Source organism: Pelophylax lessonae, assembly GCF_965119305.1.
Source record: "Pelophylax lessonae genome assembly, chromosome: 5".
Classification (NCBI taxonomy): Eukaryota; Metazoa; Chordata; class Amphibia; order Anura; family Ranidae; genus Pelophylax; species Pelophylax lessonae.
The window spans coordinates 527,437,990-527,465,713 of NC_138772.1; the positions used below are offsets into that span (position 1 = coordinate 527,437,990).

The window sequence follows — 27,724 nt, forward strand, 5'->3', positions numbered from 1 at the left end:
CCTTGCTTGGAAATGGCCTGTCTGCGGCTATATATTTAGATTGCGGAGATCTCACAGTGGACGGTAATGTCAGCAGGGCACTGGAGTCATCAGATGGGGCGATGGGCACATCTGGGCGTCCCCCGAGGCACTGAGATGGTACAGCTGCTTGCTTGGCACCAAATCTTAGGGGAATGATAGAACTCTCTCTTTCCCACAGATGCCATTAAATATGTCAACAATTGTTTGAATAAACCATACCGGGTCTTTTTTTTTTTTTATGACACATTTGCGGACCAACTTTATCCAATCCCCTGAAATATAAACTTTTTTTTTTTTTTAGTACGAGTGAAATTGCTTATTTGATGTAAGATGAACTGCAGGTAAAAAGAAGATTGTATGGAGAGCGCTTGTCTTTTGAAGATATTTGTTGAACCTGTGAAGTATATTTTTGCGGTCTTTCTGTCTTGATAACCCCCTTTTAAGTATTGGATTTGTCTACCTTTAAAGGTACTTGAATGGAGGAGCTACCCGGCTGTCCCTTGTTTCCTTTTATATGGCCTTTCCTCTGTATGTACACCAGCAACAATAGACCTCGATCAATAGACCCTGCAGCACACCCCAGAACCCCATGCCATTACATGCATTCAGTGCTGGAGGTGCCAGAAATGCGTTCCCCCGCGTTCCCACTGAAAAAAAGCCCTGGATCCGATTCCTGAAGCAGTTACACCTGCAGGCAACCCGTGCACCTTTGGGCATAGCACCCTCTGTCACCATCTCCAGGGGTGCTCTGCACTCAGCTGCAAGGGAAACCCTGTGTCACCTCTGCCTTCAGCCTGGTTCCTGACACATTTTAGGAAAGGAAGAATGGAGATGGGAGATATATAGTATGGAAAACACTCTGCTTTATTTTAACATTTTTAGGATTGACCCACCTTGTTCTATGGACTCGCCAACATCGTTATCTGTTCCCACAGATACCTCCGAATTCAAAGTACTCTCCTCTGCTATCTTGAAGCCTGACTCTGTGCAACAAAATTTCACACTATTAATAATAATTTATTTATGGAATAAAAAATAATAATAATTTATTAAAATATATTTAAACCAAAATATTGAAATACATGCTACATGTTAAGCATGGTTCTGTAAAGTGAAAAAAGAAAAAAAAAATTTTTAATGCTTTTTTTTTTTTTTTTGTCTTGCTAGCTCAGTTCAACTACTGTATTACCTTCCCTTTATGTGCACTCCTGAGTTGGACTACAAGCATCTGTACCCCCACAGTAAAACTGTAGTATATTACGATATCATTAAAAGGATTGTTTTGGGGTAATCACACCTTAAAAACATAAAAGGGTTCAGCATGCCATATTCACTATTGCAACCCCGGTTAAGAGGCTCTCCCCCATACAATATGGCACAAAAATATGAAATATAATATCACATATAACAAGAAGAAGAGGGGGAGGGTGCCTCATTCCGACGCATTTCGCTGTGTATCTTTGAAAAACTGATGAACATCACGAACAATAGACCATGTCCATCACTGAAGGATCACATTTCTGATGGCATTGAGAGAGATCATGAATGTTTGTTGACCTGATCCTTCAGGGATGGACATGGTCTATTGTTCGTGATATTCATTGTACATTTTTCAAAGCTGCATTAAACCATTGTCTATTGTTTTTTGTATATTATATATTTGATGATGTACTTTCATATGTGTCATCCTTTTTCCAGCAACCATACTCAGCTGCACCTTGAGCCCCTGAGGAAGCCTACACAGCGAAATGCATTGGAATGAGGCACCCCCCCCCCTCTTCTTTTTATTATATGTGATAATATATTTATTTCATATTTCTGTGTGATACTGTATGGGGGAGGACCTCTAAACCAGGGTTGCAATAATGAATATTGCATGCTGAACCTCTTCATGTTTTTAGGGGGTGATTACCCAAAACAATCTTTTTAATGAATTTGTAATAAAAACTAAATTTTTTTTTTTTAGAAAACAAGTGTATTGGTGAATCATTCTGGTAGATGGTTTCAACACCCTTACCCTTTGAAATCCAATTTATTTTCCTTAAAATGTTTTTAGTATCATTTTGGATGTGGTGTTGCTTCAAAAACTAAACTCTCTTTTTGTTGAAACTGTGTTATATGGCTATCACTGGATGTGCACAGGGAGAGAAGATGGTAAGACAAAAAAATCTTAAAAAAAAAAATAAAATAAATAATCCAATTATACTTTTTTTTGTTATTATTTTTTTGTGGGGGGGATGTATTTTTATTTTCTATGTGATCTATAGACAAAAATTCGGTATACCGTTCTTTAGAGCTGGTGGCCGGCTTTCAGAAGATAACAGCCAGTGCGGCTCGGGACACCCCCCCCCTCCGCCTCCCGCGGCTCTGCCCAGGTCTCCCGTCCCACCGAGAGACCCATGCAACCAGCTGGCACTTCCGCCGGCTGGTTGGAGTCCCAAACAAAGCCGGATTCAGCTTTGATCGAGTCTCTGATGTATTAATCCGGAAGCAGCGTCATGACGCCACTTCCGGTTTACTCGGCGACTAACGGCGCCGAATTGAAAAAACTGCCAGTATTGAAAAATGCTGATTTCGGCATTTTGAATACTTTGAAGTGCAGTGGAGGGGCCTTGGGTCTTTTAGGCCCCCGATCCCTCCATAAAGAGTACCTGTCACTGCCTATTACTGTCACAAAGGATGTTTACATTCCTTGTGACAGCAATGAAAGTGATCATAATTTTTTTTTTTTTTTTTAAAACAGTGCTGAAAATAAAAAATGAAATAAAATAAATAGGAAACAAAATTTTTTTTTAAAGCATCACCGTCGCTGTGAGCTCGCGCACAAAAGAAAACACATATGTAAGTCGCGCCCGCAAATGCAGACGGTGTTCAAACCACACATGTGAGGTAACGGCGCGATCGCCAGAGCGAGAGCAATAATTCTAAAAAAAGACCTTTGCTGTAACTTTAAACCGGTAATCATTAAAAAATTTTAAAATGTTGCCTATGGAGATTTTTAGGTACCATAGTTTGTCGCCATTCCACGAGTCTGCTCAATTTTAAACTGTAACATGTTAGGTATTTATTTACTTGGCGTGACACAATATACAAAAAAATTGGGCTAACTTTACTGTTTAGTTTTTTTTAAATGCAGTAAAATGCATCTAAATGTATTTTTTTCCCAAAAAATTGCATTTGAAAGACCATTGCGCAAATACCGCGTGACAAAGAATATTGCAACAACCGCCATTTTCTTCTCCAGAGTCTTTGCTAAAATATATATATATATATATATATATATATATATATATATATATACAGTATATATTAGTGATCGACTGATATCGTTTTTTTAATGCCGATATCAGCCGATATTTTCGGGCATGTAAAATTTTTTTTATTTATTTATTTTTTTTTTTTTTTCCAGGTACTCTTGAGGAGGGATCTGGGGGTCTAAAAGACCCCCAAACCCCTCCTTGGCACTGAAAAGCATTCAAAACGCCAAGTTTTGAATGCTGTCAAATTTTTTAATGTGGCGCCGAGTACCCGGAAGTGATATCATGATATCACTTCCGGGTTTTTACATAGAGACCCGATCAGAGCCGAATGCGGCTTTGATCGGGTCTTCTGTTCGGCAGCCGTGCAGGTAGAATGCCCGGGTCTCCTTCTCAGTCGCATCGGTTGTCATCACAAGACAGCTGACCCTCGGCTATGGACACCGGTACCGGGGTGATGCCTCTAGCTGCAGGCATCACTCCGGTACAGCACTTTCCCGAAATATCAGCAATATCGGTAACCTCAGGGGCCGATTCCGATATATCAGGGAAAGTGCATATTGGCCCCCGATATATCGGTGGTGCTGATAATCGGTCGATCCCTAATATATATAAAGTTTGGGGGTTCTAAGTAATTTTCTAGCTAAAAATACTGATTTCAACTTGTAAACAACATGTGTCAGAAATAGGCCTGGTTCTTAAGTGGTTAATTGTAAAAATAGAAATATAAAAAAGCAGCAGAAAAATAATAGCTAGGAAGAGATGGAGGAAGGAGCTCATTAGGGCTTATTTAGGGTTAACTATGGTTTAATGAGGGGCTAAATCTATTTTATTTAATAAAAAAAATTAACTGATGTCAAATGCTGATAAAAGGTAACACCTTTGATCTACAAATGAAAGAAATAGTAAGTACAATGAAACAATACATCCTTGCAGACTATCTGACTTTTGACAGCAGCTCCTGCTGTGCAATACAAAGCAATTCCCAGCTGTCATTTTGACAGCTGGTAATTACCAGTAATAGCGTCGTAGGGAACAGCAGCAAGCGGAGAGGAGCTGGACGTATGAAACGAGTCTTAAGAACACTGAAGCATCTATTACATTGAAAATCCTCACGCGGTACAATATGACATGAATGGTTTCTATTTATGCACAGAGTTCACTAGAAGTAGGGTAGGCAAGCTCAGAGAAGTGGAGATCAACTTTAAGGTTTGATTTTAGGTTTCAAAGGCTTTAAGTTTTAGGCATGCAGCACAGTATATTCGGTTCACTTTGGAGAGTTTTAGAATTCCCATCACTTTCTCTCCCAGTAAGAATGGTAACCAGGACTAACATAAAGAGTGAATCTCCCCACAACGGCACAGGCAGCAATAAAAACCTGACAGTGGTTCCAACCCTTCTCTACCAAACCCATAAAAAAGAAAGGTGTTGGCTATTGTGTGATAGAAAAAACGAAAGGTGAAGGATTAAAAGAGGTGCATGGAAGTCAGCCAGCCCCCAGTCTGATATACTCACCTAAAGTCCCCACATAGCCTACATTGTTTATGTAACCAGGGATGGAGGCGCCTTGCCTCATATAAAGTCCCTCCGTGCGATTTTCGTGCATTTTTGGTGGATGCAGTCTGATTTGACCTCAGTTTTTTCATATACAGGGATGGAGACCAATAGCATGACCTGCTTGTCTCGTGTAAAGTCCCAAATATTTTATAAAATTAGGGATGGAGGCATTTTGCTTTACATATAAAGTCCCAATCTGTGTTTTATACTGCATCTGCCAAGGGAATGGAGGTGTAATGCTTCTCAGCTGGTCCTTTCCAGTTTGTACCATCGCTATAACTTGGCTATTTGAGTTTTGATACAATAGACCAGTCATGGATGGGGGTGGGTTGGGGGAGGTTTGGGCTGCCTCCCTCCCACCTGTTCCCCATCCATCCATTAGCAGCCATGTGCTTCCATTGTGGAGACACTCAAATTAGAAAGTGTTAGGACTGCAGGTAAAACAGGGTGCCGTGTAGTGGCCCTGCAGTTTACACATGCATTTGCAAATGCGTGTCAACTAAACCCCTGTTCTTTATTTATATCATGAGACAGGTCTACTTGGTTGGTGGCAGACTGGTGGGTAAGTACATCAGACTGGGGGCTGGCTGACTTCCATGCACCTTTTTTTAATCCTTCAACTTTCGTTTTTTCTGATACAGGGATGGAGACGCTGGGCATTACCTGCTGGTGCCTCACCTAAAGTCCCACATAGCCTACATTGGCTATTGTGTGATTTCACTTCAAATGGAGAGTTTAACCTGCAAAGTCTGTTTTAGGGCTCTGTCCTTTTTTACTTTTCCACAAAGCCACTTAACAAAGATTACCTTCAGCATCACACAGATACAAAGTATATTAAGCAGCCTGGCTATTTGGATTTGGTCTGCTTAGACCCTCGTCTTGCTTCAGAACATACTGAATTTTTTCTCAGGCATCTGTCTGATCAGAGTTCCTATCTGTAAGGTCAGACAGGCCAGGACGCTCGCTCCTTGTGTGTTCATCCACCTGCTTGGTCACAGTGCCATCTGTAACCCCAAACAACCTGGTCACTTGGTCCTTGTGTGTCTGTATACCCATCTACACAGTAAACACCCAAATCTCAGCTGGTAGTTTAAGATCTGTTAGTCATTTCATACATTCTTTCTTCATCCAACATACCACACTCCCCAAGAGGTATAATGTACCATATGCATACCCATCTGGTCAGAGTTCCTGTCTGTAAAGGCTAGACAGGCCAAGACACATGCACCTTGTGTGTCCATCTACCCGCCTGGTCAGAGTGCCTGCCTGTGAAGCCACACAGGCCGGGACACTTGCCCTTTGTCTGTCCGTCAATGCATGTGCTGCTTCTGCAGCAACTGGTCTCCTGTGAAGGGGATACTGTCAGTGATGTATTTTGGTTTTGAGCTGCCCTAGGCAAGACTAAAATTGGGTGCCCCCCTCCCCCTCCTATTTAAATTTGCCCCACCCCTTCCTGTTTATAGGATGTGACTCTCTCCAAAATTGAAGGACTACAATTCCCAGCCAGAACTCCTGAGATCTCACAAGAGGGGGGGTGAGAGGGGTGGGAGAGAGAGAGGGGGTGGGTAAGGGAGGGTGAGGGAGGATGAGAGTGGGAGAAGGTGGTGGGAGAGAGAGAGAGGGTGGTGGAAGAGAGAGATGGTGTTGGAGCAGAGAGAGAGGGTGTATGAGGAGAGAGAGAGAGAGAGAACGAGAGAGGGTGATGGGGGGGGAGAGGGTGTTGGGAGATAGTGAGAGAGAGGGTGTTGAGATAGAGAGAGTGGGTGAGAGAGATTGGGGATGAGAAAGAGAGAGAGAGAGAGAGAGAGATGGAGGGGGGATGAGATAGAGAGAGAGAGGGTGAGATAGAGAGAGAGAGAGGGGGATGAGAGAGAGGGGGATGAGAAAGAGAGTATGGATGAGACAGAGAGGTGGGATGAGAGAGGGGGGGGAGAGAGGAGGGGGATGAGAGAGAGAGGATGAGAAAGCGAGAGAGAGAGAGAGAGAGAGAGCGAGAGAGAGAGAGGGGGGATGAGAGGGGGGTGAGAGAGAGGGGTGGGTGAGAGAGACAGAGGGGGGAATGAGAGAGGAGGGGATGAGAGAGAGAGAGGGGGGATGAGACAGAGAGGTGGGATGAGAGAGGGGAAGAGAGAGAGGGGAGAGAGAGAGGATGAGAAAGCGAGAGAGAGAGAAGTGGTATGAGAGAGGGGGGATTAGAGGGGGGGTGTGAGAGAGAGGGGTGGGTGAGAGAGACAGAGGGGGGGATGAGAGAGAGGGAGAGAGAGGGGGGATGAGAGAGAGAGAGGGGTGGGAAAGAGAGGAGGGGATGAGAGAAGGAGAGAGGAGATGATGAGAGAAGGAGAGAGGATGGGATGGGAGAGAGAGAGAGAGAGGAGGGTGAGAGAGGGAGATGGAGAGGGGGTGAGAGAGGGAGAGGGGGTGGGAGAAGGTGTGACGTCACTGGTTGCTAGACGCCAGGCGGCTCTACCAACTAGTGGCTAATAGAGTCTCAGATGGAGGTGGGAGTGGCTATTTTGCTGCCCCCCTGCAAAGTGCCACCCTAGGCCTGGGCCTTGTTGGCCTAGGCCAAAATACAGCACTGCATACTGTGCCAATAAATTGGGTGAGTGCCTACAGGTACCTACCAGGTAGTGAATGGCCCCTTGCAGATGCAGTGACCCTTTAATCAGAGGTATGTGGGACTTTCATAGAATCACTCTAATTTTGCACGCAAAAAGCAGGACAGGACACTTACTTGTTGGGCTTATGTTGGCAGGTGGAGAGGTGCCTAGAAAAAGAAACAAGATAAATTAAATTCGGACTTACTATTATTATATCCTATGGCTTGAAAGGACTCTCTCACAGAGCAAATAACTTCTGTAAAAAGGCTCTGGCTGGATCAGCCATTCAGCTCATGTGCTGCATACTGTAACAAAGCTAAGGGAAGATTGGAGCAAGAGCTTGCAATCAACAACTGGGTTTACTAAGTTAACCCAAAACTAACAGATGTTACCAATATATTTCTGGCAAACCCAACCACTCAGCTCCAAGCCTTCAATCCTGCTCCACCGACCGATTGGTGCTCGCTACAGGCGGTCCATGACCTGCTCCCAATTAAAGCATCATAAAGAAAAGTAATTCTGCACTCCTTCTAGAAGAGCAGATGGATTACAACTGTACCGGGTAGCAAAAACAAGGCTCCTTCTAGGCTAGTAGGAGAGTGGCTTCATTTTAGTATTTGGTACCATTATATTTCTTACACACAGCTGAGAATAACCAGGAACAATAAGATCACCACACGTGTTACGGTTTGAGCGTACCATCACCTTTAGATCTGCCAACAACTGTGTAGTGCAAGTACAGTAGCAATTGCATTGGCAGCCCCCATGTCACCCCCACTTCTGATTAAACTGTAGTGGATGCCCCACCCTTAGGCTGACTTTACAGCAAAGCCTTTTACCCCACATTACTGCAAGCAGAGTAATGTACGGCATTCTGTTCCCCATTTACTCCAAGGCACAACACACTAGGGGGTTGAATTACTAAAGGCAAATAGTTCCAACACCCCTCCACCTGAGCACTCCTTCTCCATGACAGTGTGTAGGAATTCTTCTACCCCACAGCCGCTGTCATATTTACAATTGATGAGGCTCCACCCTCACAGCTGCGTCATTCATTCACAGCAGTCTGTGGAAACTACAAATCCCGTCTGCCACCACAGCAAGGGTTGTAGTTCTCAATGACCTTCCAGTGCATCGATGAGCACACTCGTAGCTCTTTCTAACAGAAATCCCATTCAGAGGTAAGGCCAGAAAGCTGCTGGAGCCTCGTATTGCACCCACGATTCACTGATCATGGGTGCAATGCTTTGCAGGCTACTGTGGGGTAAAAAAAGGAATGCACATTTTTTTTTCTGCAAAAAAACATGTACATAAAGGTGAACTTATCCTTTAAACCCCATTAATAAAATTACAGAAAACAAAAATACTGAGCAATATGAACAAGCTAAAGTAAAGTATAAATAACTGCGCTAAGCTAAACAAGGCAAAAAGCTGCAGCTGTAGTGGGAATCACTATAAATAGATATGTAAATGGGAGAGCTGCGCTACAACAATTGATATACTGTGAATTAAATCAGCGATAATACAAAAAAGATCAAACTACAGTCCAAACACATAGCACAGATTAAACGTGTATATTAGTTTAGGACAGTCCAAGGAAAAGGATTCCAAGGTGCAAATGCGAGGATGGTAAATCCGCCACCAAAAGATCACTCCAAAAAGCCACGGTGAAGCATGCTGTGGGTGTACGCTTACCAGAAGGAGAAGGGTTAAGGGCCTTGTACAGTCTCAGAATGACCAGCTACAAAGGAACACCTCTCCTAACCAGGTCCTATTAGGTCCAGGGATCCTCCACATCGAGCAAATGTAAACCACCAGCCTTCTCATCCAACTGTGTGTGTTCCTGCTCTCCACTAGCCAGGCTACTCTTCAGCACGTGCGGAGTGGGCGGGTGCTGCTGGACGTGGTGACGATTTGTGCTATGTGTTTGGACTGTAGTTTGATCTTTTTTGTATTATCGCTGATTTAATTCACAGTGTATCAATTGTTGTAGCGCAGCTCTCCCATTTAAATATGAACAAGCTCTTGAACCATCAGGTGCTGTGTGCAGACAGCCCATGTAAGTGTATAGCAGCCTTTCTCAACCTTTTCAGCACAGAGGAATCCTTTTAATAACTTTCTGGTCTCAGGGGGCCCCTGCTAAAAATGACTATATCTACAATTTATGATACATTAGTGTGATGGTCAGTGGGAAGAATGCTCCTTACACCTGAGGACATTGGGAAGAATTATACCCTTACAGATAGCTAAATGGTGTTAGTGGGAACTTATCTGGGAGGCAGAAATTGCTCATTGCTCAAGGAACCCCTAGGAACCTCTGGAGGAACCCTGATTGAGAAACCCTGGTTTATATTGATGCAGCTGCTGCATCCCAATACACTTACATAGGCTGTCTGATAACCCATTGATGGTCTACAGGCCTCAGCAGTGTATGGGAGGTCTAAACAATATTGTACTTCAACCCTTAGTTTTGGAGGAGTGTACACTTTGACCCCCCCCCCCCTCTGAAAAATGGCTATGGGCCGAAATGTGTAAGCCTTTGTTTTTTTGTACTCAACCTATAATAATAACAATCTTTGTATTTGGATGCTTCAAGTTGCCGCTTACTCTACTAGTCTCCATCAGGGTACATGGAAGACACCCTAAGCCAGTACACTGAATATTCACCTACCCGGGGAAGTTGGCCGGGCATTGTCCCTTCATTCCCCCCTAAAATGCTCAAAGTTCAAAATTTCTATTAATTGGAGCTGCAAACAACAATACTTACTCTCAGGGATTGGAGTGGCACTTCCACTGGCATCACCTCGACCTACAGAGGAATAAAAATCACATCATGCTAGAATCAGAATTCTCTGAAAGGTGCATGGTTACCCTGTTCTGGAATAAACAGTTACTAAAACATATTTAGGTGTCGGTGTCCCCGCGCCGCAGTGTGGCTACCAGTATTATTAGGTACTGTATGCTACTGTATAAACTGCTGCTGAGGTGCAAGGTATGGTGTCCCCTTAAAAATAAAAATGTGTGGACTCAGCTTTGACTAGCAACGAGAAAATCCTATGCAACTCCTATGCAACAAAAAAATGATAATGCTCTGTGCAAATTATGCCAGAATTATTAACATTAATAGAATAGTATTTCAATTCATAAAAAACATCATATAAAGTTCATATAATGAGACGTATGTTCATGCTTTCTACTAAGTGCAACCATTTAAATGAGTTCTCTAATGTGCAGTCTGTGCTCCAATATTCTTGTTCCGGTAATGTGCAATAAAAGGCAATAAGGTGCTGTGCTCCCCTCCACATGTGCCCTCACTCACCAACTCCTAATAGGTATTGCGCCTATTAGAATAATGACAATCCTCAGATTCTTATGATGGCCAATTCTCAACTCCTCCATGTCTTCCAACAGGTTAATAGGTCTCTCATGTGCGATGTCATGTAAGGATAATCAGGAGATAACCATAGCAAAATTCCATTTTTATTAAAAAAACTTTTGTGTAGCACTACTCCCATGGGAGCTGCTGAAAGTGGGTTCCCCTGGGTTACCCATAGCAACGACTTGTAAATCCTTATTACTTTAAGTCCTTGGCTCAGTCAGTAAACAGTCCAGGGGATTTGGTTTTTTTGTAATTTATTTGGAACTGGGATAGAAGAAGGGATGAGTGGGATACTCCAACTATGAACTATGCACAATCATCGGGATAACTAGCTGTAGTGTGTGCAGCAAGGCCGCTGCTTCACCCTGCCACTAAGGTGAAGATGTTTAGAAAAGCTCCGGTTTTAGTTACTCTCAGGGATCTGAAACTGGCACCCCCTTTACTCTCAATGCTGGTGTGCTGACACCCGTCCGCTGACCCTAGCTTCTGGAGTAGTCCCCTTCCTGGCAGACCCCTGGGCAAGTTCCTCTGTACTCACAGACACTGTTTTTCCAGAGTCACCCTTGCCTCCAAACTCCTCTTGTCAGCATCTACTGGACTTCTGCATTCAGCAACACCTTCAGGTTCACTAGGCCGACTGCCTGTGACCACCTTTCCCAGCTGCAGAATGGGACACAGTCGTGCCCTCCTTCTGTGACTTGGCTTCCTGCCAAAAGACCACCCTGTCACATGCGCCCTTGGCTTTTATGGTCAACCCCAGGATGCACCACTGTTGTGCCCTCCCACTGGGACTGCCACAAAAGCCTGTGTGTCACTGGCTAGGTTTCCTCCACTGTCCAACAGGCTCCCCTATTGGATACAGTGGGGACACTCCCTCAGACCAAGTAAACCACACCTGGACACATGTAACAGGCCTAACTAGAAAACCCTGCTCCCTGATAAGCAGGAAAGCCACCCAATGCTTTTACCTAGCACCTGACTAGGAGGGTGCTACATTTGTAAAAACAGATGTAACACTCACACAAAATTTTTTTGGATCAATAGCGTGTAACGCCGGCTTGGAACACAACTCCGCAGCCTGCACTTAACACCGGACGTAATGTCACCAAGATTTCCCACCTAATGCATTTCTCTCCTCCACGGGAAAATATTCAGAGCATCAGAGGTCCCAGGGAGGAGCGAAATGCATTAGGTGGAAACTTCCGATAATGCCGCATCCGGTGTTGGAGTGCAGGCTGCGGAGTTGTGTTCCAAGCCGGTGTTACACGCTATTGATCCTACTTTTTACTTTTGTAAAAACAGATGTAACACTCACACAAAATTTTCTTGGATCAAGAGTGTGTAACGCGGCTTGGAACACAACTCCGCAGCCTGCACTCCAACACTTGATGTGGCGTTACCGGAAGTTCCCACCTAATGCATTGAAACTTTTCCTGGGGAGGAACAAAATGCATTAGGTGGGAAATCTTGGTGACATTGTGGCCGATGTTGAAGTGCAGTCTGCAGAGTTGTGTTCCAAGCCGGCGTTACACGCTATTGATCCAATAAATCTTTTGTGTGAGTGTTACATCTGTAGCAATGTTTCCAGGCCTTGGGCCTGAGATGGGTCTGCCATCAGTACCGGTAACACTTCCAACACATTTAAGTTGTGAACCCAGGTGTGAGAACTGAGACAATGTCCATTCCGGCATCTTTGGTTTGTTTGTTTATTGTATTTTGGGGATGGGAGAAAGGAATGAGTGGGATACTCCTCTGGCTCTTCTAGGCTGAGTCCCCGTTCACACTAAGGTGACCTGTGAGGCGACCTGGTCGCCTCACAGGTCGCCGTAGGTCGCCTCCCATAGGGAAGCTGCGGACCCGTTCTAATAGGAGCGACACAAGTCGCTCCGACTTAGAAAAAGGGTCCGGAGCTTCTTTGGGGCGACCAGGAGGCGACCGCCATAGACTTCAATGTTATGAAGTCCGTGGCGGACGCTCCGAGGTCGCGGCGCGCTGCTCGCACCGCAACCTCGGAGGTCGCGGTGCGAAGTAGAATCGCCCCTATGTGAACGGGGCCTTAACTGGGACTTTATAAAAAAAAAAATGCCCACTAGCGCTGTCTTGACGCCAGCTGAATGCCGACCAGCACTTCCTGATGCTTGCAAATACTGCTTGGCTGAATTAGTGCTGGAACCTCGACTTTAACTTGTTTGTTAACTCAGAAGATTCAGGACTGTAGAACACTTGACTCCTGACACTCAATTTAGCTCAAAAGTCACTGAACAGCTCCTTCCAACCCTTCACTGGCTGAGGTAGCTCCTTGTCACTGCTTGTGCTGCTGCAACTCTTAACTCTTTACACTGCACACTGTATACTGACTCTTCAGGGCCCAACCACTGGTACCCCCTTTACACTTCAGGGTCCTCTGACTAGGTACCCCCTCTAACACTTCAGGGTCCTCTGACTAAGCACCCCCTTTTACACTAGCTGACTCCTGGATCCCTAGAACCTTCTCCGGAGTGGTCCCCTCTACACTAGGCAGACCCCCAGGGGCAGTTCACAGTACTCACGACCTTGGCAGGCTTTCCTGGAACTGAACCCCTCTTCCTCCACTGGTCCTCAGCACACCAGATCCTCTCTGCAGCTCAACTCAACACTCTCTGTATTCCCAGGCAGCCACCCAGAACACCCAATCCTTCTGACAGGAGGAGAAACAGCCGTACTCTCCCTCCTGGTACTCTGCCTCCCCCCAAAGACGCTGCGTCATGCGTTCCCTCAAAGCGTATACCCACTCCCAGAATCCTCTGCGGCAGAATCTGCCTTCTGGGGTAGATACAGGGCCTGAGTGTGTGTCTGATTGGGTTTCCTCCACTGCCCAATGAGAACCCTCTCAGGGAGCCAGTGGGGAGACTCCCCTCTCAGCAGACACACCTGGGAGACATGACAGCCAGCTGAAATCATGGCCCTGCTGTTAGGCAGCCAAGGCCCACTATACTTTTACCTAGCACCTACCCTGTAGGCAGGGGCTGACTGGCAACTTTTGGCCCAGGGGGCAAGTACAAACCAGAGGCCCATAGTGAAGCGACTCAGCCCCCCTCCCATCCTCCCTCTTGCTGGTCTCCTCCTTACCCCCATTCAAGGCTAAAGTTCTGCTCCAGATACTTTCTACTCGCCGTCCGAATCCGGGCTCCTGACCTGGTCAGCAGGGGGCTATTGGGGGGAGCTGGAACAGCTCGTTCGGGGCTGCCTGGGGGAGGAGAGTCTCCAGTGGGGCATGGAACCGGCCTCTACTCAAACACAGTTTACACCATCCATGGTGGGAGGGAGGTCTGCGCTCTGTCCTTGTCTTCATCCCTCACTCAGTAGGTCAGTGGTGGGGACTATTTACTTTGCTTCACCAGGAATCATTTAGGCATGTCTGTGGCAGAAGCAAAGCAGCCTTTTTACAGAGCATCAGAGCGGCCTGGGGGGTAATTGCCCCTCTGCCCCCTGGCCCAGTCCTCCCCTGCCTGTAGGGTGCTACACATCTGTTTTTAAAAAAAAATGTTTTAATAAAAATGGAATTATTCTATGGATATCTCCTGATTCTCCTCGCATGACATCGCACATGAGAGACCTGTTATCGTGTTGGAAGACATGGATGAGTTGAGAATTGCGCATCATAAAAATCTGAGGATTGTCATTACTCTAATAGGCGCAATACCTATTAGGAGTTGGTGAGTGAGGACACATGTGGAGGGGAGCACAGCACCTTATTGCCTTTTATTGCACATTACTGGAATAAGAATATTGGAGCACGGACTGCACTTTGGAGGACTCATTTAAATGGTTGCACTTAGAAGACGGCACGAACATACGTCTCATTAAATTATCTTTATGTGATGTTTTTTTATGAATTGAAATACTATTCTATTATTGCTGATTTCTAGCATAATTTGCACGGAGCGTTATCATTTATTTTTTGCATAGGATTTTTGTTGTTGTTAGACAGAGCTAAGTCCACAAATTTTTATACTAAAGCATATTGCCAGCCTCTGTATTGTTATACTGTTCATTGGATAATAATATTCCTAACTCTTCCCATATGGTGCTCATTCTGCCTTGCTGAAATAGTCAGGGAATTAGATGATTCATAGATTTATCTGACACACTCACAGTTTGAACAGACACACAACAGATACTGGCTTTGTGCTATCGATCTGAAAGTATGGCCCCCAATTATGCTCTTGCTGTGTTTGATTTGAGTTTTATACAGCAAATGTTAAATAGAGCTCATCCAGTGTAGTTAACTTTACAGAACATATGCCAGCCGACGTGAATGGGCATACCAAATGTGAACCAGTGCAGGGATGTTATTATTATTATACAGGATTTATATAGCGCCAACAATTGGCCAACAGTGCTTCACAATATGATTTGAGACAAGTACAGATACAATATTATTCAATACAAGAAGATTAGGAGAGACCTGCTTGTTAGAGCTTACCATCAAAAATAGAGGGCAAGTAAGTGGGGCAAAAAGGTAACAGTAAGGTGATGTGTTGATGAAGAAAGTAAAAGGTTTTAGGTTGAGCTGGGATAGGCTTTTTTTTTTTTTTTTTTTTTTTTTGAGAGATCGCTTGGAGGTGGACAGAGTAGGAGATACAGTGGTGATCGAAAGTTTGGGCACCCCAGGTAAAAATTTGTATTAATGTGCATAAAGAAGCCAAGGAAAGATGGAAAAATCTCCAAAAGGCATCAAATTACAGATTAGACATTCTTATAATATGTCAACAAAAGTTAGATTTTATTTACATCTTTGACACTTTCAAAATTACAGAAAACAAAAAAATGGCGTCTGCAAAAGTTTGGGCACCCTGCAGAATTTATAGCATGCACTGCCCCCTTTGCAAGGCTGAGACCTGCCAGTGTCATGGATTGTTCTCAATCGTCGTCTGGGAAGACCAGGTGATGTCAATCTCAAAGGTTTTAAATGCCCAGACTCATCTGACCTTGCCCCAACAATCAGCACCATGGGATCTTCTAAGCAGTTGTCTAGAAAACTGAAACTGAAAATAGTTGAAGCTCACAAAGCTGGAGAAGGCTATAAGAAGATAGCAAAGCATTTTCAGGTGTCAATATCCTCTGTTCGGAATGTAATTAAGAAATGGCAGTCATCAGGAACAGTGGAAGTTAAAGCAAGATCTGGAAGACCAAGAAAAATATCAGAGAGAAAAGCTCGCAGGATTGTGAGAAAAACAATTCAAAACCCACGTTTGACTGCACGATCCCTCCAGAAAGATCTGGCAGACACTGGAGTTGTGGTACACTATTCCACTATAAAGAGATACTTGTACAAATATGGTCTTCATGGAAGAGTCATCAGAAGAAAACCTCTTCTACGTCCTCACCACAAAAATCAGCGTTTGAACTTTGCAGATGAACATATAGACAAGCCTGATGCATTTTGGAAACAAGTTCTGTGGTCCGATGAGGTTAAAATTGAACTTTTTGGCCGGAATGAGCAAAGGTACGTTTGGAGAAGAAGGGGCACAGAATTTGATGAAAAGAACCTCTGACCAACTGTTAGGCATGGGGGTGGATCAATCATGCTTTGGGGTTGTATTGCAGCCAGTGGCACAGGGAACATCTCACGAGTAGAAGGAAAAATGGATTCAATAAAACTTCAGCAAATTTTGGATGGTAACTTGATGCCATCTGTGAAAAAGCTGAAGTTAAAGAGAGGATGGCTTCTACAAATGGATAATGATCCTAAACACACCTCGAAATCCACGGGGGATTACATCAAGAGGCGTAAACTGAAGGTTTTGCCATGGCCTTCACAATCTCCTGACCTCAACATAATTTGAAAATCGATGGATAGACCTTAAAAGAGCAGTGAGTGACAGACAGCCCAGAAATCTCAAAGCACTGGAAGACTTTTGTAAGGAAGAATGGGCAAAGATACCTCAAACAAGAATTGAGACTCTTGGCTGGCTATAAAAACCATTTACAAGCTGTGATACTTTCCAAAGGGGGCAGTACAAGATATTCTCTGCAGGGTGCCCAAACTTTTGCAGACACCATTTTTTGGTTTTCTGTTATTTTGAAAGTGTAAATAATGGAAATAAAATCTAACTTTTGTTGACATATTATAAGAATGTCTAATCTGTAATTTGATGCCTTTTGGAGATTTTTCCATCTTTCCTTGGCTTCTTTATGCACATTAATACAAAATTTTACCTGGGGTGCCCAAACTTTTGATCACCACTGTAGCTGTTCTTATTGAGGGATTTCCAGACAGGGCTTTTTTTCAGCGGGAACGTGGGGGGAACGTAGTTCCGGCACCTCTAGCACTGAATGTATGCCATGGCAAGGGGTGCTGGAGGGTCTACTGATGCTGGATCTATTGATGCTGGAGGGGATCTATTTTTGGATGGCAATATATTGTTGCTGGTGGAGGATCTTTTGATACTGTGGGTTAATTGTTGCTGGAAGGGATCTACTGTTTGGGGAGGGGGTCTACTGTTGCTGGCTGCTAGAGAGTCTATTGATGCTGGCTGCTAGGAGATCTTTTGCTGCTGCTGGGGGGTCTATTGCTGCTGGGTGGTATATTGCTGTTGGCTGTGGAGGATCAATTTTATTGCTTTTCTTGTTATCATACCCAAATTCCATACATTCCACTACAAAATTATATTTGGCTCCATATTCTCTAAAAGGGGCTGTACTGGAAGCTGGGTAGGGGGTGGATCCAAGTGTCGGCGCTCAGAGGTGGAACCAAGGGTTATTGCTCGAAGGTGGGTGGGGGGGGGGGAGACACAAAGTAACTTAGAAAGGGGAGTTCCTGCACCTTTTTCTCTGAGAAAAAAAGCCCTGGTTCCAGAGGTCGGGAAAGGATCTGGAGGTGAGCATGAGAGGAGTTGATGTTGAAAATAGAGAACAGAAGGTCCTGGGAGGCGAAAAGAGGACATTTGGGTGATATTTTGAGAGGAGTTTGGTGATGTAGCTTGGGGCTTGTTGGAGTTGTAATGGCTTTGTATGTTAGTATTCTGAATTGTATTTGTTGGGTGAGTGGAAGCCAGTAGAGAAGTGATAGACAGTAAGCATTTGTAAGGTAAATTAGTCTGGCAGCAGCATTTATGATAGACTCGAGGCAACCTACACTATATTTCTAAAAGTATTGGGATGCCTGCCTTTACACAAACATAAAACTGAATGGCATCCCATCTCATCTTAGTCCGTGGGGTTCAATATTGAGTTGGCCCACCCTTTGCAGCTATAACAGCTTCAACTCTTCTGGGAAGGCTGTCCACAAGGTTTAGGAGTGTGTCTATGGGAATGTTTGGCCATTCTTCCAAAAGTGCATTTGTGAGGTCAGGCACTGATTTTAAACGAGAAGGCCTTGCTCACAGTCTCCGCTCTAATTCATCCTAAAGGTATTATATTGGGTTGAGGTCAGGACGCTGTGTAGGCCAGTCAAGTTCCTCCATCCCAAACTTGCTCATCCATGTCTTTATGGACCTTGGTTATTTGGTGGAGAGGGATTATGGTGTTGGGGTTGGTCCCTTGGTTCCAGTGAAGGGAACTCTTAAGGTGTCAGCATACCAAGACATTTTGGAAAGTTTCATGCTTCCGACTTTGTGGGAACAGTTTGGGGATGGCCCCTTCCTGTTCCAACATTACTGCGCACCAGTGCACAAATCAAGGTCCAAAAAGAAATGGATGAGTGAGTTTGTGGTGGAGGAAATTGACTGGTCGGCACAGAGTCCTGCCCTCAAACCGATAGAACACCTTTGGGTGTATGAATTAGAGCAGAGACTGCGAGCCAGGCCTTCTCGTCCACATGACTTCCTGACCTCACAAATGCCCTTCTGGCCTTTTATGCTGCACCTGGCCTTTTACCCATGCAGTGCGGGAGGAGTACCACAATTTTGCAATTGTGCAATTTTTTTGTTTTGTCAGAGTTCAGCTTTAAGGCTTACCAATCCATTGGGGTAAGAGAGGGATCCAGGAAGAAAAAATGTAAGCCCCGGTTACACAAAGGCTAGCAATAAATATGGAGAAAGTGTGTAAATCAAAATTATAAACAAAAATATAATACTTACTTCCAGATGCAGACATCACAGGATCTCTAAAAATAGCATCTGTGAAAAAAAAAAAAGAATACAAATATACCATCCTCATTGTAAATAGGGATAATTAAAATTGAAAGCTATAATTTCTCTGAAATGTCAGAAAAATGACGGGTGAATGGGACAGAGGGTTAAGCAAAAGTTTTTTTACAAATACCGCGTGGAGCATTAACCATATGCAACACATAAGGTTTTAATTAAAAATACAACCCATCATAAACAATTTATTTCAAAAAATTCATTTTCATGATCTACCGTATATACTCGAGTATAAGCCGAGGCCCCTACTTTTACCACAAAAAGATGGGAAAAATGATTGACTTGAGTATAAGCCTAGGGTGAGAATGCAGGGTGTTGGGCATGGTACAGGAGAATGCAGGGTGACTGGCATGGTGCAGGAGAATGCAGGGTACTGGCATGGTACAGGAGAATGCAGGGTACTGGCGTGGTGCAGGAGAATGCAGGGTACTGGCATGGTACAGGAGAATGCAGGGTACTGGCGTGGTGCAGGAGAATGCAGGGTACTGGCATGGTACAGGAGAATGCAGGGTGACTGGCATGGTACAGGAGAATGCAGGGTACTGGCGTGGTGCAGGAGAATGCAGGGTACTGGCATGGTACAGGAGAATGCAGGGTGCTGGCATGGTACAGGAGAATGCAGGGTACTGGCATGGTACAGGAGAATGCAGGGTACTGGCGTGGTGCAGGAGAATGCAGGGTACTGGCATGGTACAGGAGAATGCAGGGTGACTGGCATGGTACAGGAGAATGCAGGGTACTGGCGTGGTGCAGGAGAATGCAGGGTACTGGCATGGTACAGGAGAATGCAGGGTGCTGGCATGGTACAGGAGAATGCAGGGTACTGGCATGGTACAGGAGAATGCAGGGTACTGGCGTGGTGCAGGAGAATGCAGGGTACTGGCATGGTACAGGAGAATGCAGGGTACTGGCATGGTGCAGGAGAATGCAGGGTACTGGCATGGTGCAGGAGAATGCAGGGTACTGGCATGGTACAGGAGAATGCAGGGTACTGGCATGGTACAGGAGAATGCAGGGTACTGGCGTGGTGCAGGAGAATGCAGGGTACTGGCATGGTACAGGAGAATGCAGGGTACTGGCATGGTGCAGGAGAATGCAGGGTACTGGCATGGTACAAGAGGATTCGGGGTTGTGGGCATACTACAGGAGATGCAGTGCTGTGGGCATGGTTCAGGGGGACCATGCCCGCAGCACTGCATCCCTTGTAGTATGCCCGCAGCCCTGCATAATGGCAGGTAGTGCAGCTGTTTCACTTACCTTTTCCAGAGGCGCCTTCGCTTTAAAAATGGTGCCGCCCGGCGCCGTCACGTCATTGCGCACGCGCCGCCGCCGCTCGTATACTTTCGGCTATTCCCGGCCTCTCCCGAGCGGCGGCGGCGCATGCGCGGTGACATGTATGCGCCGGGCGGCGCCATTTTTAAAGCTTAAGCACGTCGGGGGACTTTTTTTTTTTTCTTGACTCGAGTATAAGCCGAGGGGGACGTTTTCAGCACAAAAAAATGTGCTGAAAAACTCGGCTTATACTCGAGTATATACGGTATATGAAGATTGGTTTCCTGGAGCACACACATTAAAGTATAACTACAGGCAAAACATTTTTTTTAGTTTTGGGTAGAGCGCAGAGGGGTTATAACATCTGTCAGTTTTTATTGCTGTCTGTGTCCCCATTAGGGAGATTTACCCTCTCTATTTGTCCTGTTTACTATTATCATTAAAAGTGAAAGAAAAAGAAAATCCTACATTTTGGGTTGTCCCAAAAAAAAATAACGTGCAAATCTTCCAATGGGGAAACTAGTTCTGGTGGCTGGGGGGTCTCTAAGGAATCCCCAATATTTGCAGAGATTTCCTCTAACTTCCTGTTTGGCTATGGAACAGGAAGTGAAGGGAAATCTCTGCAATGGGACAGAGATGGCGGAAATAAATCTGATAGGGGTTATCTCCTTTGGTCTATCCAAAATGAAAAAAAAAAAAAAAAGTTTTGCCTATAGTTCTTCTTTAATTCGTTCTATCAGAAACGATTAATAAAATTCCACCATGGCTGATCGCATTGCAAGAATCAAAATTAATAAAAAAAAAAACTTACCAAATTGATTGGATGGAGGAATTGGGGCTTACAATTAGTATTTAATTTGATCATTTTGGTGACAAAGAATGATCAATTGATTGACCATATCAAAACGTGTATGGCCACCTTTACTCCACTTTTGTTTGTAGCACTACTCCCTTGGGAGCTGCTGGTTATGGATTCCCCTGGGTTACCATTAGCAACAACATGACAGTTTAGCATTTTCAAAGTGCTTTGGCTCAGTCAGGGAACAGTCGAGATTTGTTTTTTTTTTGTGGTTTTATTGAGATAAGAGAAGGGAATGAGTAGGATACTCCAACTTGAATAATCTATGCACAATTTGCTAGGATGACTAAATATAGAGTGCGGCAAGGCCCCTGCTTCACCTTGTCATTAGCAGTGAAGAAGACTTTAATGAACTGTGTTAAATAAGCTGTACGGTACAGTAGAATACTCTTCAGGGCCTTTCCTTGCGCCCCCTTTGTCCCTATTCTTTAGGGTTCTCTAAACGACACCCCCTTTACTGTAGTACTCTCTGTGTGAGCTAGCTCCTTGATCCCCTGACTTCATTGGAGTGGTCCCCCTTCCTGGGCCAACCCTTTGGCAAATCTCCTGGTAGTCTCGGACACTGTTTTTCCTGAGAGACTCTGCCAGCAGCTCCACTGGATCTTCTGCAGCTCAGCTCCACACCTGGTTCATTAGGCCAACCGCCTGAGACCACCTTTCTCACACACTTCAGGAGGAGAGACTGCCGTCTGCCTCCTCCTGGGACTCTGCTTCCCGCCAAAAACGCCCTGTCACATGTCCCCTCAGTATTTATGGTCAGTCCCATGATGCACTGCGATGGTGCCTTCCCACTGGGACTGCCATAAAACCTGATGTGCCGCTGGCTGGCTGGGTTTCCTCCACTGTCCAACGAGCTCCCTCATTGGATGCAGTGGGGACACTCCCTCAGACCCAGTGAATCACACCTGGAGACATACAACAGGCAACCTAACAGATCAGGCTCCCCTAATAAGCAGAAGGAGCATTAGATGCATTTACCTAGCACCTACCTACCTAGGAGGGTGCTACATGTTGATAAAAAAATGCCCTCTGGGTGATCAATATACAGTAAACCCCCGCTCCATCGCGGTTCAGTTTTTGCGGTCCCGGTATATTGCGTTTTTTTTGTAATGTTATTTTACTATATAAATCATTAAAAATTTAATATTTTTGTGTTTTCCATAGCTCCTGCTATGTCTCTCAGTATCTTTTATGTGTTTAAATGAGTTTCTATTGTTTTAAAACTGTGTTTAAAGACCTTAAAATGCTTTTACACGTACAGTGACAGTAAAAAAAACATGCCTACAATGCATTTTTAATAGGGTTTTTCTATTTCGCGGATTTTCACTTTTCGCGGCTGGGTCCGGAACGTAACCCCCGCAATGGAGGGGGGTTTACTGTACATTGCAAGGGTTTTAACAAACGTTGTAGCAGATTCCTATCAGTTTCTGCTCTGAAGAAATAGCTGTTTATCTTTTGTATGCTGATTCTGAATGGGAGGATCTGGTTCATTCTAATTACTTGGTGCACTTCCAGTGTTCCGATAAGGAACATTGCAGTGTCGGCATCCCTTTGGAAATAATTAAACCTAAGGGAGTATCACACCATAAATTACATTTTTATTGCAGAGGATGCCTAAATCCTGACTTGTATCTTTGAGTTCTGGGAAAATTCAGTGAGGCAATCACACAAGCAGGACAGGATGGTTTGGGCTTCTTCTGTACACAACACCTCCAGGATGCTGTATTGCATTGCATTTTACAGAAAATACAGAAGCCGTAAACTGAAATGGAATGGAATTTATAATAACATTCAATCACAGCATAGTTTATGTAGCAATTGTTTATTCTATATCATTTTTTTCATTTGCTATATTTTTTCCCCAAGAAACTTGCGTTACCCTTTAACCGGTTGCCGATCTCTGCATGACTATTTACTGCGGCGGTCAGCCCCGGCCAAAGTGACGTAGATCTACGTCGCTTGCCTGTCACTTCCTTGTGAGCCAATAGCGGGCGAGCGCGCGACCGCGGAGGCGCGCGCCCGCCGCAGCTCGTTCACAGGGAAGTCAGTGCGTGTGACCGGCGGACCCGATGTCCGCCGGTCACTCGCTGATCGTCGGTGCAGAGGGAGAAAGTCAGGCGGCTGATGTAAACAAGCCGCCTGTCATTCTCCCCTGTGTAGAAACACTGATCACATGGTTCTATTATGTAGGACCGTTGATCACTGTTCCTACACTAGTAGCCACAGCCAATCACAGTAAAAAGCACGCCCCTAGGGACACACTTAACCCCTCCCTCCCCAATAAAGTTAACCCCTTCCCTGCCAGTGTCCTTTTGCAGTAACAGTGCATATGTATAGCACTGATTACTGCAGTAATGTCACTGGTAACCCCAAAGTGTCAAAAATGTCAGTCAAGGGTCCGATCTGTCCGCTGCAATGTCGCAGTACCGCAAAAAAAATCGCAGATCGCCGCCATTACGCGTTAAAAAAAAAACAGCAAAAATGACAGAAATCTTTACCTTAGTTAGTAAACGCAATAACTTTTGCGCAAACCAATCAAAATACGCTTTTTGCAATTTTTTTTACCAAACATATGTAGCAGAAAACAAATTGGCCAAAAATGTTAAAAAATTTTGATTTTTACATTTTTTTGGGGGGGAATTTCATATAAAAAAAGTGAAAAATATTGTTATTTTTGCAAAATTTACGCTCTTTTTTTGTTTATAGCGCAAAAAGTAAAAATCGCACAGGTGATCAAATACCACCAAAAGAAAGCTCTGTTTGTGGGAAAAAAAGGACGCCAAATTCGTTTAGGTACAGCGTCGCACGACCGCACAATTGTCCGCTAAAGTCACGCAGTAAAAAATCGCAAAAAAAACCCTGGTCAGGAAGGGGGTAAAATCTTCCGGGGCTTAAGTGGTTAATCTACGCTACCAGAACCTTTTTTTCTTTCTTTCTTAACTGCAGAATTAGTATCACATGCGGGCAAAGCACACATTTTTGTTCTGTCTTTGATGTTTCTTCTGAAGTGAAGATTAAAAAGAAAAAGAAAATGAAAATTTCTGCACTTTAACGAAAGCTTCTCTTCTTATTCTAAAAAGTGTTTTTTTTTTTTTTCTTTGTTTTTTTTTACTCTTTTTCTTCTTCGCTTTAATTTCAGTGAAGAGTAACCTTTTGTATTTGTATATCAGGAACTTTCTTCTAAAGCCGGTGTGTGCTCAATCCGCTCTGCTTTGAGGGATTAGCAGGACAAGATGTGAAGATAAGCTTCAGGCAAGAGAGGAATACATTACTCATTCTTGCTCTCAGATGACTTTTTGATTGGCTTGTACATGCTTTCTGCCAACTTTGACCGGACCTCCCAACTTTCTGACAGCGAAAAGAGAAATACCTTTAGATGCGGCAATTTTTAAAGTGAACCTTTTATTATTTGTCCGTGCAGCTTTGCCTATCTGCTTTGCTCATTTCTCTACAGATGCAGAAAAGGCTTTTGACGGGTTGGGTTGGTAGTTCTTGCAACTGAACCTTGTAGACCCTTGTAGGTCTTGGACATAATTAACCCAATTAATTGTACTTGCATAATCTCTTTTAAAAGGGTAAACCAAATTACGGGTATGGAAGACCTCACGGCCACCCTATGCAATAGGGGTCTTCAAACTATTATTATTATCCAAGATTTATATAGCGCCAACAGTTTGCGCAGCGCTTTACAATTTGAGGGAAGACAATACAGTTACAGTACAGTTCAAAACAGGAGGAACTAGAGGGCCCTGCTCGTTAGAGCTTACAATCTAGAAGGGAGGGTCAAGTGAAACAAAAGGCGATAACCGTGGGGGATGGGTTGATGGAGAAAATGAAGGTACATTTGTTAGGGGTTGGTAGGATAGGCTTCTTTGAAAAGGAGGGTTTTCAGAGATCGCCTAAAAGCTAATAGAGTGGGAGATAATCGCACAGATAAGGGTAAGGAGTTCCATAGGATTGGAGAGGCTCTGGAAAAGTCCTGGAGGCGAGCGTGGGAGGAGGTGACAAGGGGGCTAGAGAGCAGGAGGTTTTGAGAGGAACGAAGAGAACGATTAGGTTGGTATTTTGAGACGAGGCTGGTGATGTAGCTAGGGGCTAAGCTGTGGATTGCTTTGTAAGATGTTGTTAGTATTTTGAATTTAATTTGTTGGGTGAGCGGAAGCCAGACCCTCCAGTTGTTCAGGAACTACAATTCCCATCATGCCTAGCCATGTCTGAGAATATCAGAGTTTTACAATGCCTATTGGGTTGTGTAGTTCCGCAAAAGCTGGAAGGCCATAGTTTGAGGATCCCTGCTCTACAACAAAGAAGAAAAGTTCAGAGCCACGTGGGCATCCTGGATACACTACACCAACTCAACACTGTGGAAACATCATAACAGGAACCGGAGAATGCCCCCTTAGCCCCTTCATTGTGGGACTGCTCCGGCTACCATCTCCCTTCTGTTTCCCCACCCCCTTTTTTTTTTCTTCTTCCCAACCTTGTCTCCATTATTCTCCTGCTTTCCTCCCCACTTCACTTCCCTCCCTTTACCAATCCACCCCCAGCACTGACAACGGATGCCCCATAGTATGCCTATGTGTGGCATCAAAGCCAGGCATTCCAGTTGTTTTGTCGAGCGCTCTCTTCTTTCCACTGTAGCCTGCGCTGGTTGACATTGTGGAGACCACATGACCGGACCAAAGTGGCCTGAAAATAGGTAAAGTCCATAAATCAACTGTGATGATCCCACACCATAATAATGTGATCTTCTTATATCCAAACAAAGCTGTCTTCCCAATAGTATAATACTATTAAACAGTCAAATCAAAGGGGAAATCTGCTCTAAACCAACTTAAACATGATGCAGCAACAATAAAAAGTCCATATAGGAAAGTCCATAAATCAATCATGATGATCCCACACCAGAAAATGTGATCTTCTTATATCCGAAGAGTGATCCTCCAGCAAATAACCTATGGCCACCACTAAAGTGAGAAGTGCCCACTCACTGTAGCTCCAGTGACCTCTTTTGGTTTCACTGTTTTATAGTATTATACTATTGGGAAGGCAGCTTTGTTGTTCATAATAGGGAAGTATGCGTCTTTATGTTTCCACTTACTGGAAATTGGTAAGTATACAAATCTTTCTTCCACAGAGTAGTTAACCACTTGCCGACCGCCGCCCGACTATATACGGCGGCGGGCAGCCCCTCCCAGGCAAAGTGACGTACCGGTAAATTCTGGGGTATTTCCTCCGAGATCTGGCCCAGAGCATCACCAAGCTCCTGAACAGACTGAGGTGCAATGGCGGCATCGGATGGACCGAAACATAATGTCCCAGAGGTGTTCTATTTGATTTAGGTCAGGAGAGTGTGGGGGCCTTTAAATGGTATCAATTCCTTCATCCTCTAGGAACTGGATGCATACTCTTGCCACATGAGGCCGGGCATTGTCGTGCACCAGGAGGGTAGGGTCTGACAATGGGTCCAAGGATTTCATTCCGATACCTAATGACAGACAGGGTGCCATTCTCTAGCCTGCAGAGGTCTGTGTGTCCCTCCATGGATATGCCTCCCCAGACCATCACTGACCCACCACCAAAATAGTCACGCTGAATGATGAACGATGTTACAGGCAGCGTAATGTTCTCCGCGGCTTCTCCAGACCCTTTCACGTCTGTCACATGTGCTCAGGGTGAACCGGTTCTCATCTGTGAAAAGCACAGGGTGCCAGTGGCAGACCTGCCTATTCTGGTGTTCAATGGCAAATGCCAATCGAGCACCACGGTGCCAGGCAGTGAGCACAGGGCATACTAGAGGACGTCGGCCCCTCAGGCCACCCTTGTGAAGTCTGTTTCTGATTGTTTGGTCAGAAACATTCACACCAGTGGCCTGCTGGAGGTCATTTTGTAGGGCTCTGGCAGTGCTCATCCTGTTCCTCCTTGCACAAAGAAGCAGATACCGGTCCTGCTGATGGGTTAAGGACCTTCTACAGTCCTGTCCAGCTCTCCTAGAGTAACTGCCTCTCTCCTGAAATCTCCTCCATGCTCTTGAGACTGCTGGGAGACACAGCAAACCTTCTGGAAATGGCACGTATTGATGTGCCATCCTGGAAGAGTTGGACTGCCTGTGCAACCTCTATAGGGTCCAGGTATCGCCTCATGCAAAACTAGTAAAAAACAGTCAGAAAAGATGAGTAGGGGAAAAAATGTTAGTGGCCTCCACCTGTAAAACCATTCCTGTTTTGGAGGTTGTTTCACTGTTGCCCATCTAGTGCACCTGTTAATTAACACAAAAATAAGCTGAAACTGATTAACAACCCCCTCTGCTACTTAACTGACCAGATCAATATCCCAGGAGTTTAGTTGACTTGCTGTACTCTGATTAACTACCTCGCATCCGCGCTACAGCCTATATACGGCTGCAGCGCGGACTCGAATTTTCGGGAGGCCGTTTAAAAACGGCCTCCCAGAAGCAGGCTCCCCGCGCGCTCCCGCGAGCGCGCATCGGGGAGAATCTGTGTCGGCCGTGTCCCTTGGACACAGCCGATCACAGATCGTGGTGAATGGCCAATCACAGCGGCCATTCACCACGTGATCGGACCATCCAATGAGAGATGATCTCATATGTAAACATATGAGATCATCTCTCATCGCCGGCGCTCCTTCCT

General features: G+C 44.8%; 1 protein-coding gene across 1 annotated transcript in view; it reads right to left on the minus strand.

The window, feature by feature from the left end:
• Positions 1–27,724, minus strand: part of OC90 (otoconin 90) — a 164,260-nt gene that overhangs the window by 22,977 nt on the left and 113,559 nt on the right. Inside the window, exons 12-15 of the mRNA XM_082258098.1 lie at positions 18,878–18,916; positions 10,203–10,244; positions 7,570–7,602; positions 915–1,004 (exon numbers count right to left, since the gene is read on the minus strand). Coding sequence (XP_082114224.1) covers positions 915–1,004; positions 7,570–7,602; positions 10,203–10,244; positions 18,878–18,916 — 204 coding nt within the window. The remainder of the gene's footprint in view (positions 1–914; positions 1,005–7,569; positions 7,603–10,202; positions 10,245–18,877; positions 18,917–27,724) is intronic.